General features: G+C 36.0%; 1 protein-coding gene across 2 annotated transcripts in view; it reads right to left on the bottom strand.

Moving 5' to 3' along the window:
• Window positions 1-5,230, bottom strand: part of PTPN20 (protein tyrosine phosphatase non-receptor type 20) — a 102,429-nt gene extending 97,199 nt beyond the window's left edge. The window contains exon 1 of one of the 2 annotated variants that reach the window (XM_045567828.1): window positions 5,075-5,230. In XM_045567828.1, coding sequence (XP_045423784.1) covers window positions 5,075-5,119 — 45 coding nt within the window. In that variant the 5' untranslated portion in view covers window positions 5,120-5,230. The remainder of the gene's footprint in view (window positions 1-5,074) is intronic. The other variant, XM_045567827.1, reaches the window with a different exon arrangement.
• Window positions 5,231-12,589: the final 7,359 nt, after the last annotated feature.

Raw genomic sequence — 12,589 nt, 5'->3', positions numbered from 1 at the left:
CAAGTCACACACAAGCAATCTCAATTAGAATAAAAGCTGATTTTTCAGCAGAAACTTTATAAGCCAGGAGAGTTTGAGCTGATATATTCAAAGTGCTGAAAAAAAAAATCCCTGACAGCCAAGATTATGCCCAACAATGCTATCCTTCAGATATGAGGAAGAAATAAAATCTTTTCTAGACAAGCAAAAACAAAGGATTCATTACCACTAGATGGGTTTGTTAAGCAATGCTTAAGGGGGTCCTACATCTAAAAGCAAAGGAATGATAACAACTTTCATGAAAACAAACAAAAGTATAAAACTCAATGTTAGAGCAAATACACAAATGAGAAAGGAATCATATTACTACAGAAAACCACCAAACCACACAGATAAACAGTAAAAAAAAGAAGAAATAAAGAATATATAAAACAATCAGAAAACAAATATGCTTATAGCAAAAAATGCCTACATCAAAAAGTATTTCAAATAAACAACCTAACAATGCACCTCAAGGAACTAGAAAAGCAAGAAAAAACCAAACCCAAAATCAATAGAAAGAAAATAAATACTAAAGATCGGAGCAGGGATAAACAAAATAGAGACTAAAAAAAAGACACAAAAGATCAATAAAACAAAAAGTTATTTTTTTGAAAAGATTAAAAGAATGGACAAACCATTAGGTAAATTAACTAGAAAAAAAAGAGAAGACCCAAGTAAATAAAATCAGAAGTGAAACAGGAGACATAACTGACATCATAGAAATACCAAAGATCATTATAGACACTATTATGAATATATGCCAACAAATTGGAAAACCTAAAAAATATGAATAAATTTCTATACACAAACTACTAAGATCGAACCAGTAAGAAATAGGAAACCTGAACAGATCAATAATAAGTAACAAGACTGAATCAGTAATAAAAAGTGGGCTAAGGACATGAATAGGCATTTTTCAAAAGAAGACAAACAAATGGCTAATAAGCATCTGAAAAAATGTTCAACATCACTAATCCTCAGAGAAATGCAAATTAAAACCACAATGAGATATCATCTTACACCAATCAGAATGGCTATTATTAAAAAGACAAATAACAACAGATGTTGGTAAAGATTCAGACAAAAGGAAATTCTTATAAACTGTTGGTCGGAAAGTAAATTAGTACAACTTCTGTGGAAAACAGTATAGAGATTTCCCAAAGAACTGAAAATAGAGCTACCACATGATCCAGCAAAACACCTCAGATGTTTAATGCAGCAGTATTCATAATTACAAAGATATGGAATCAACCTAAGTGTCTATCAATGAATGACTGGATTTTAAAAAGTAGTATATATGCACAATGGAATGCTATTTATCTGTAAAAACAAAAGAAGAATGAAATCATTTCTTTAGCAGCAACATGGATGGTACTGGAGGCTGTTACCTTAAGTGAAACAGCTCAGACACAGAAAGACAAAAACCACATGTTCTTGCTTACAAGCGGGAGCTAAATAATGTGTATACATAGAAGCAGAGTATGGAATGATGGACAATGTAAACTCAGTGGGGGTCAAGGGAGGCGGACGATGGAAGGTTGTTTGGTGGATACAATGTGTGCTGCCTCACTGATGTGCTCACTGAAGGCCCTGATTTCACCATTATGCAATATATCAATGTAGGAAAAATTGTACCTGTACAAATAAAAAATAAATGGGAAAAAAGTCTCCTAACAATAAAGGCTCAGGACCAGTTTACTTCTCTGCTGAGTTCTACCAAACTTTTAAAGGACAGCAAACACCAGTTCTACTCAAATGATTCCAAAAACCTGAAGAAGAAGGAACTCTTCCAAACTCATTCTACAAGGCTAGCATTGCCCTGATACCAAAACCAAATAGGAACACAACAAGAAAAGAAAACTATAGGCCAATATCCCTGATAAACATAGATGCAAAGATCCTCAATGAAATACTAGCAAACCAAATCCAACAGCACATCAAAAAGATTATACGGCATGATCAAGTGGGATATATCTCAGGGATGTAAGGATGGTTCAAAACATGCAAATCAATACACATGACACATCACATCAACAGCATAAAGGACAAAAATCATATGATTATCTCAGTAGATGCAAAAATACATTTGATAAAATTCAACATCTCTTCATTATAAAAACCCTGAACAAATTTGGTACACAAGGAGCATACCTAAACACAACCATCATCATACTAAATGGGGAAAGGTGAAAGTCTTCCCTCAAAGACCTAAAACAAGGCAAGGATGCCTACTTTCATCACTATTACTCAACATAGTACTGAAGGTCCTAGCCAGAGTAATCAGGCAAGAAAAAGAAACAAAAGGCATCCAAATTGAAAACGAAGAAGTCAAATTGTCCCTGTTTGCAGTTGACCTTATATACACAAAAACCTAAAGACTCCGCCAAACACTCTTAGAACTGATAAATTAAATGGATTTAGTAAAGCTGCAGGATACAAAATCAACATACAAAAATCAGTAGCATTTCCATACACCAATAATGAACTACATGAAAAAAAATCAAGAAAGCATTCCCATTTGCAATAGCCGCAAAAAATAAAATAAAATAAAATACCTAGGAAAAAAATTTAACTAAGGAAATTAAAGATCTCTATAATGGAAACTATACAACAATAATGAAAAAAATTGAAGAGGACACAGATATCCCATGTTCATAGATTGCAAAAATATTGTTAAAATGATCATACTACCCAAAGCAACCTACAGATTCGAGGCAATCCCTATCAAAATACCAATGACATTCTTCGCAGAAATAGATAAACAATCCTAAAATTCATATGGAACCACAAAAGGCCCCAAATAGCAAAAGCAATACTGAGCTAAAAGAACAAAGCTGGAGGCATCACACTACCTGACTCAAAATATACTACAAAGCTATTGTCACCAAGACAGCATGGTACTGGCATAAAAATAGACACATAGACTAATGGAACAGAAGAGAAAACCCCAAAATTAACCCACATATCTACAACCAACTGATTTTTAACAAGGTACCAAGAACATTCATTGGGGAAAGGACGGTCTCTTTAATAAATGGTGCTGGAAAAACTGGATATCAATATGCAGAAGAATAAACTTAGAATCCTATCCCTCACCATATAAAAAAATCAATTCCAAATGGGAAAAAAAAAGATTTATATGTAATACCTGAAACTATGAAGCTACTAGAAGGAAATATAAAGGAAATGCTTCAAGACATTGTTCTGACTAATGATTTTTATGATTAAGACCTCAAAAGTACAGGCAATAAAAGCAAAAATAGATAAATGGGATTTTATGTTTACCTAAAAGCCTCCTGCACAGCAAAGAAAACAAGAGGGTGAAGAAACAATCTGAAGAATGGGAGAAAATATTTAGAAGCTATTCACCTGGTAAGCTATTAATACCCAGGAGGAATTCAAACTACTCAACAGTTAAAAAACAAATAATCTGATTTAAAAATGGACAACAGATCTAAATAGACATTTCTCAAGATATACAAATGGACAAATATATGAAAAAGGCTTAATATCACTAATCATCACAGAAATGCAAATCAAAATCACCTCAGTTAGCATGGCTATTACCAAAAAGATAAAAAAAAATGACAAACATTGTCAACGATGTGGAGAAAAGGAAACTCCTCTACACTGTTGGTGGGAATGGAAATTGGTGGCCATTATGGAAAACAGTATGGAGGTTCCTCAAAAAAATAAAAATAGAACTACCATATGTTACAACAATCCCACTATCAGGTATATGTCCAAAGGAAAGGAAATCAGTTATGTTGAAAAGATATTTTCACTCTCAGGTTTATTGTAGCACTATTCACAATAACCAAGATATGCAATCAACCTAAATGTCCCTGAACAGATGAATGGATAAAGAAGATGTGGTGTACACAAACATCATAGGATATTATTCAGCCTTAAAAAGAGAGGGAAATCCTGCCATTTATGACAACATAGATGAACCTGGAGGCCGTTATGCTAAGTGAAATAAACCAGACACAGAAAGACAAATACTGCATAATCTCACTTGTCTGGGGAATCTAAGACAACCAAACTCACCGAAGCAACAGTAGAATAGCTGCTAGGGGTAGGGACAGGGTGAAGGGGGAGATGGGGAGTTGTTGGTCAAAGGGTACAAATATCAGTTATGCAAGATGAAAAAGTTCTGAAGATCTGATGTACAGCATGGTGACTTCAGTTAACAATACTGTACTGTACACTTAAAATTTGCTAAGAGGATAGATCTTAAATGTTCTTAACACACACACACACACACACACACACACACAAAGGAAAGCAAACAGTAACTATGTGAGGTGATGGGTATGTTAGCTTAACTGTGGTGATCATTTCACAATGTATATACATATCAAAACATCAAATGTACACAATTGGTATACCTTAAAATATACACATTTTTATTTGTCAATTATAGTTCAATAAATCTGCAAAAAAAAAAACTTCTAGGGGAGGAAGCAACAATGAAGAGGAGGGTGGGGTGAGAGGGACTAGGAGCTGAACTGAACATGAGAGGAGTGAGGTAAGTCGTAAAAGAAAGAGAAAAATGATGGCAAGCTACTAATGTTTCAAGGCAAGATAATGATAATCCAGGACAGCTGGGAGACAGCTAGCATTTAATTAAAACACTACATTAGTATGATATGCCAAAAGCATTAGAAATGTGTATGCCCTTAGTTCACATCTAAGAAAATTATGGAAATAAGCAGAGCTTTGTGGCAGATTATAGGTTGTTTTCATTGTCTTATTGTCTTCTTTGTGTGCTTTTTTGTGTTTCCCAAATTCTTTGCAATAAACTTATATTACATTTATAATCAGGAAAAAATGTTATATGAAAAGAGTAAAATAAAACACTAGAGTCTAATCCTTGGTACTCTAAGTGTGACGGCTTGGTAGAAATGCAGAGTCCTGAACCCCTCCAAATCCAGGGAATCAGAATCTACAGGTGAACAATCCGCAGGTGGTCCCCACGCAAATCGGTAGTGTGAGAGGGATTATCTGCTCCTCTAGCTCCTACACCCCCCGCCATGGACAATGCACCTACCAGCATCTGCTCTAAAGTTCCTGGGTGAAGACATGTTGTCCCCATAGCCCAAATGAGATGGGTAAAAGGCTTCTGCAGATACTAAGCCTTAGTGTCCTGCAAGTCAGGCAGAAGGTCTAATTAGTATCCAGGGGCCAGCACACAATCGTTGTTCACCTGGTCAAACACAAAGCAATAGATTTTCTATTATACAACTGGAGATTCCACAGTTTTGACATATTATTACTCATTAATTCAGTCAGTGTCACTCAATGAGTACTCAATTCTTTAAATGCCAAACCTAAGCTAAATCAGGTGCTGGGGATTCATTCAATACTGAATAAATAATAATTAACTACAGAGCCTGTATTCAAGGAGTTTATGCTCATTCAAACTATAAAAAGTCCTCAGATAGAAAAAATATTTTTTTCTTTTCTAATCTTTGTAGTAATTGGCCTGTACATTGCTCTCATTGGTTAAAAACAAGAATATTTTTTTGTCTGGAGACCTTTTCATTAATTACCTGCAAATGAGATGGGATTACTGTAATCTGAATCTAAAGTTAATGTGAAACAAACATATTTTAAAACTTTGAGTATAGGATGTTTAAAAAAATATTTAAAACACAGATGTAAGGCAAAAAGATAGGTAGCATGTCCCTGCAGTGTCACACAATGGTGGCAGGCCATCCAAACGATTACTTATGCAGAGAAATTGTACTTTGTTCAACTCAATGTTTACTATGGATTACAATGCCTAGACTTAGTGAAATTACATGGTAACCTATAGATTTGTTGTCCAGTAGCAATATAAATAATTTCTGTCTGATAAAAAAGCTAACACCAAAGATTATCATTTATTGCCCTGTCCAGCATTAACTAGGTTTTTTTAAGCTAACTTAGCATTCTTACTCTAACACTGGTTTAAAATGCCAATAAAAACCCAGATCCTCAAAGTGTTCTTTGAACTACCTTTGCCATCTTCCTGGCTTCTTCACTAAATCACTAATTAATAAATTGATTAAAATCATTTCATTTCAAATATGTATGAGTCACATGTTAATTTTTTTAAAAACTCTACTTTGATGAGGGGAAAACAATATCCTTTTTTTTTTAAAAGGAGGACAGCAGTGGCCTTGTGACTGGCAGAAGGTAAGGGACTCCAGTGACCAACCTTCCCTGGAGGTAGACCTGAGATGTTAAAGACCCCACTGTTAGTTAAGAACCACTTTACGAAGACAACCAAGCTTCTGCCTCTCAGCTATGTGATTAAAAATATTTAAAACAGTACAATTTTAATTAAAGACAATTAAAATGAATTTCCTCTGAAATTTAATCAAGCAATTTTAAGATATTCCTTGATAACTAGAGACACTTATTTAAATACTAGGATTTAAATATGCTATACCCTGCATTCCATAAATAAATATGTGAATGGCCCTCAACTCTAACAACTTATGCTCTTTATATAAATACACACACATACACATTAGTAAGCTCTCTCTAATATACAGATGAGTAAACTGAAATCCGTATCAACCCATACCAACAGTCACCTGTTTCAAATCTTCCATAAAAATCAGCAATGCTTCCAGAACAGCTTCAATCAGAAATGCATGTCCATTTGTGACATTTTAACACCAGTGCAGTGAGTCAGAGTTAATCCTACAGAAACACAAAAATCAAGCTAGATGAATTTCTGTTCCCTTACATGTTATCTAGTATGTATTAGAACAAATAGAAAAAACAAATTGATAGTAAGATGATTAACATTCGATTCAATTTTTGAGTTGCAGCCACTGTAGTAAATCAGTAACAATGTAAGATCATACAATTCTCTATCAACATATATGTATTGAAAGTTGAGGCAATCTATAAAGTCTACAAAAGTAAAAATTTTTCAGGAAATAGAGTACACCTTTTACCGTATTTCCCACCTCCCCTCAAGTTTGGCTAAGTGAGTCCTATAGGTGCTTCCCCTATAATGTATATGCTTTATAATGATTTCTGGATTCATCTCCTCAAGTTGGACTATAAGCATCTTGAGGACAGGAACTGTAAATTTTTCAGTTTTTTATTGTCAGTGACCAGCACATTGGAGACACTCAAGAAATGTTTGATGGATTAATTCATTAACTCCACGAAAAATGTGTATGCATCCCCAGGTAATTAATCTGCATATCCACCATAAGAACTCTGGGAAGTCCCAGAGGTCTTACTTGCATGATACACACTCAGTCCCTGAGGGAAAGACCGTGAAAGACATTTAGGGACCTATGGTCAGGTCCCTGAGATAAAGGTTTCGCTCCAACTCCTGGGGAAGATGCTGAAGTGTAGAAAATCAGGAAGCTAACCCTGAAAAAAAGGAAACCTAAAAAAGTATTATGTATTCCAGGATACAGCACTTAGAATAGAGAAAAAGGCTCCAATATGGTATTAAGTGATCCCAACTGATCCTAAGAGGAAAAAACACAAATGTCTGGTTTCCACAGGCAATAAAAGCAGGACATTTTTCTTCAGGAGTTAGGGTGACACAAAAGCGTCAATGAATACTACACATATTCTCAAATTCTCAGTTGGGGTGCTATTTTCAGTCTATCTCAAACTATCTCAAACCTGAAACAGGTGCTAACAAAGACCATTTCTTCACAGTGAACTCCAGGTTGGGTATAAGATGCCAAAACACAGAATTTTAAATGATATGCTCAACACCTTGTCCCTTGTCCTGGCAATTCTTTCCTCAAGGGTTGGGACTGCTTCAAACTCTTGTGACAGTTATATCATGTACCACTCTCTGGACCTATACTAGGACAAATGGGAATAAAAGCAGCAGCCCTAAAGCTCTAAAGCTCAATTCTGATTGACTCTTGCCACCCTATAGTCACCCCCAGGGTGGGAGTTCCTCCCTATGAAATCTATACTTTCTGTGACCAAATTCCCAGTATAAGATTCTTGGACTATTATTAATTATTTGGCATGTTTTATGCCTTTTAAGAACTTTTATTGTTTTTAGTTTCTTTTAAGGAATATTATTGTTTCTTTTTCCCAACTATAATGATAACCAATATTCATAGTGTAAGTAAAGTTACCATGAGGAAATTTCATTTCGCGGTTTACTAATCATTCTTTACAGCAAGTGAGCATGGGGTGGGGAGTGCATGGGAGGGAGCAGGGAGGAATGAAGTGCTGAAGTGCTGCCTCCAGAGCTACTGACAGCGTGGCAGTGCAATCAGGCAAAAAAAGAAAAGAAAAGGACAGAAAAAGAAATAGAAGGATTCAAATTGGAAAGGAAGAAAGAAAACCATCTTTATCTGCAGGATTAAGATTTTTATACATAATTATACCTCGAAAAGATTGATTTTCAAAAAGCCATGGAAAGATAATCTTAAAATAAGAAATAGAAATAATCGTGTAAAGATAATAACAATCAAGTTTCAATGAAAGTTTAAACATTAAAGAAATAGTCATCACCCACCAATCATAGTTAAGGGAGCAAACCATCACCACTTGCGTTAGCAGCAAACTCACCAAGGATTACTGCGGGAGTCCACTGGAACAGTGGAATACTTAAGGTTCTAAAAGCACTGGAACCCTATGTCAACAATGCTTAGCCACTTGCAACCCAGAGACTGATGACACAGTTACCATGAGCTACCTTCTGAGCAAATACTGTTTCAATTATTACAATGGCATAAGTAAAAATAACTAAATCACTTAAAACATCTTTTTAAAATGATTCCATTATTTGGATGCTTCTGCTACTTAGATGCCAAGGTAAACAATATTCTACTGTTTGTTTCATTCATAACATAAATTGATTTGACATATTCACTCCAACCTCCTGAACCTCAGGTCCATCTGTCTGTCTGTCCTTTCTTTCTTCCCTCCCTCTTACCTTCTTTTCTCCCTCTTTGGGAAATACACCAGTGAATACATGAGAGCACTTTATTTCAAAATGCATAGTTCCTGTACCTCCAGTCAGTAGACCTTCGCTTCCATAACCCAAAGAAGTATGGATGTATAGGGTACAGCTGAACTGAGATCATGTCAATCAGGAACTTATCCACATTATGCATGTGTGCAGACAAGAGTTCACGTAGCAGGCCTGAGACTGCTCTCTTTAGAAAGGCCTGCTTGCAAGGCTGGCCCCTGGCTGGTGTCTGGGAGCTAGAATGGTAAAACAGTAACCTACAGTAACATAAAACTTTCTCTAAATAATATGAGAAGCTCACCGTGCCTAGACTGTACAAACAATGTTTGTATGCTGAACACCTGCTTTCCTGCTGGGTGTCTGGAATTTCAGTGACTGCCATCAGTCACAGTGGCAATCCATGCCCATATGACTGACCTGCAATAAAGACCCTATGTTCTCAGGCTAAGGTAAGCTTCCCTTGGTAGACAACACTTCACACACGTTTCAACAACTTGTTGCTCAGGGAATTAAGTGCATCCTGTGTGACTCCACTAAGAGAGAATTCTGCGAACTTTGCATTTGATTTCTCTCTGCTGATTTTGCTTTGTACCCTTTCACTGTAATAAATCTCAGGCATGAATATGACTATATGCTGAGTCCTGAGTCCTTCTAGCCAATCACTGACCCTGGAGCGGTCTTGGAGAGCCTTGACAGAGCATGTTTTTACCTAGTATGAGGAATACACTGCCACTCTCCTACTTTCTGCCTCACAATTCTTAGGAGAGAAAAACCTACACAGCGTTACCTGCACATCATCCCTGGGCAATCACAGAACACCCATCTCCTCAAAAGAAGGAAGAAAATAATTGTGTGATGTTTCATTATTTTTACTGCAAATAATTTTGCATACAAGGCCTGCTTTCATCTGACCATTTTTATAAGAAGTTTTTGGGAAGTAACAAGCTAATATCTTCTTAAAATAAAAATACACCTGTCCAACAAAATTTAGCTTGTTCTATGATGAAGAGAGGGATTCCAGACAAATGCCTTCTGATGTGCAATCAATAGCCATATATAAACAAGGCCCCAAACTTACAGATTCAATAAAAGATTATTAAACTGGGGCAGATTCCAAGTAAAATTGTAAAACACCATGTCTGTCCCACCTGAGACTCACATTCTCCTTCCAACATGTCTGCCCTACTTATTCCCTCAAGACTCAGACTTCAAACTCATTCCTGTAAGCTATGAACATTTTCATAGCAGTATACTAAAAAAAACCAACAAGTCACCTAAAGGGTAAGGAAGGCGACTGCATTAAGGAAATGAAAAAAGGTGAGAGAGAGAGAACTTCCTGACTTCACTCAAATTCCACATATCCCTAAAGGGATATCTTTAGTCATCTAATATGTAAAATAAAAGATTTAGAACAGCGCTATCAGCAAAATGGATCTTTTTCAGGTACAAAAGTTTTAAAGTCCATAAACTCTCTCCTTAAAACACTGAAGATCATATGCTATGGTTATAATACTCTTCTCTGAACTGAGAGCTCCATACAGCACCTTTTAGAAGCCCTGACACAATGAGAGAAAAAAGAAAAAGCATGTTCCTACTCCCCTATCCTCAGCAGACATCATCCTTGTAAGAAGTTAATAGGGAGAAAAGAAAGTAAATCTTCTAGAGCTTTTTACATCACTTAACTCTTTGAACCCTGAGCTCTCTCTCTCTCTCTCGCTCTCTCTCTCTCTCTCTCTCTCTCTCTCTCTCTCTCTCTGCAGGCTGGTAAAAAAGAAGCAAGTTCTCCACATCTGAAATTCTTCCCTCTCTCAGCCCATCGTCCCCACCTTCTCCCTCCTCTGTGGTCCCCATAGCCAGATATGAGGTGAAAAGTGGAAAATCACTGCCCTGTGATGGGGCAGTGATGACTGTGTTATCCACTTCTAGAAAGGATGCTGTTCCTAAAGAATGGCAAATGGCATTCATGCTTTGAGGGGGCCTTGCACTACTAGGAATTGAGTGGCTGAAGCTGCCTAGTGACTAATTTAGTGGCAAAGAAAAGTAAAAGACAAACAGAAAGATTAAGAGCAGAAGGCAATCCCTCAACCTTAATCAGATAGTTCTAAAGAAGTGATCAGGAAGGCTCACAGACCCCCAACCCATGACCTTATCCAGTCGCCAAGCAACCCAGACTGGATGTGGTTGCCTGGCCACTGCACCTTCCATGGATCGAGCCACAATACATGTCTTTCAGGAGTGTGATCACAGTTGTTGGCTATGAAAAGTAAAATCCTAAATCAATTCACTAGGCTTTGAGTGTCTACAAAGTGCCAGTCACTGTATTAGTGATCAAGATACAGGGATGATGCAATAATCTCTGATTCCCAGTAGCTCACAGTTTAGTGGACATCTGGCAAAGTACCTCACTGATTCTTAACAATTCATGTCATCATATCAACAGATGCAGAAAAGCATTTGACAAAATCCAAATTCCATTCTTGATAAAAACTCTCAGAAAACTAGGACTAGAGGAGGACTTCCTCAACTTGATAAAGAATTTCTACAAAAAATCTGCAGGTAACTTAATGGTGAGAAACTAGATGCTTTCCTCTAAGATGGGTAACAAGGCAAGGATGTCCTCTCTTACAATTCCTATTCAACATTACATTAGAATTCCTTGCTAATGCAATAAGATAAGAAAAAAATAAAAACTATATAGATTAGGATGGAAGAAATAAAACTATCTTACTTCTCATATGACATGACTATTTAAAACATCCCAAAGAATAAACAACAACAAAAACTCATGGAACTAATAAACAATTATAGAACGGCTACAGAATACAAAGTTAATATGCAAAAGTCAATTCCTTTCCTATATACCAACAATTAACAATTGAAATTGGAAATTAAAAACAATACAATTTACATTAACTTCCCCAAAAATGAAATATATAGGTGTAAATCTAACAAAACATATACAGGATTTATGTGAGGAACTCTATGAAACATGGATGAAAGAAAGCAAGGATCTAAATAAATAGAGAGCTATTTCATGTTCATGGATAGAAAGACTCAATATTATTAAGATCTCAATTCTTCCCAATGTGATTTATAGGGTTAATGTAACCCCCATAAAAATCCCAGCAAGTTATTTTGTGGATATCAACAAATTCATTCTAAGGTCTATATGGAAAGGCAGAAGACCCAGGAAAACCAACAAAATACTAAAGAAGAACGAAGTTGGAAGATGGATACTACAGGATTTATTATAAAGCTATAATAATCAAAACCACATGGTACTGTAGAAAGAACAGACATATAGATCAATGGAACAGAACAGAGCCCATACAAATATACCCACACAAATGTAGTCAAATGATCTTTAATAAAGGAGCAAAGGTAAATTCAATGCAGAAAGAATATTCTTTTTCAACAAATGGTACTAGAACAATTGGACATATGCAAAAAACTAAAGAAAATGGATCACAGACCTAAAACACAAAATTATAAAACTTCTAGAAAATAACTGTATTGGTGCCCAAGTACTGCCATAACACAGTAGCACAAACTGGGTGGCTTAAAAGAAATGTATTCTTTCATAGTTCTGGAATCTGTCAGTCTCAA

This window comes from Lemur catta, chromosome 14 (assembly GCF_020740605.2).
Source record: "Lemur catta isolate mLemCat1 chromosome 14, mLemCat1.pri, whole genome shotgun sequence".
In the NCBI taxonomy this organism is placed as follows: domain Eukaryota; kingdom Metazoa; phylum Chordata; class Mammalia; order Primates; family Lemuridae; genus Lemur; species Lemur catta.
This window is presented reverse-complemented; position numbering and strand designations above follow the sequence as displayed.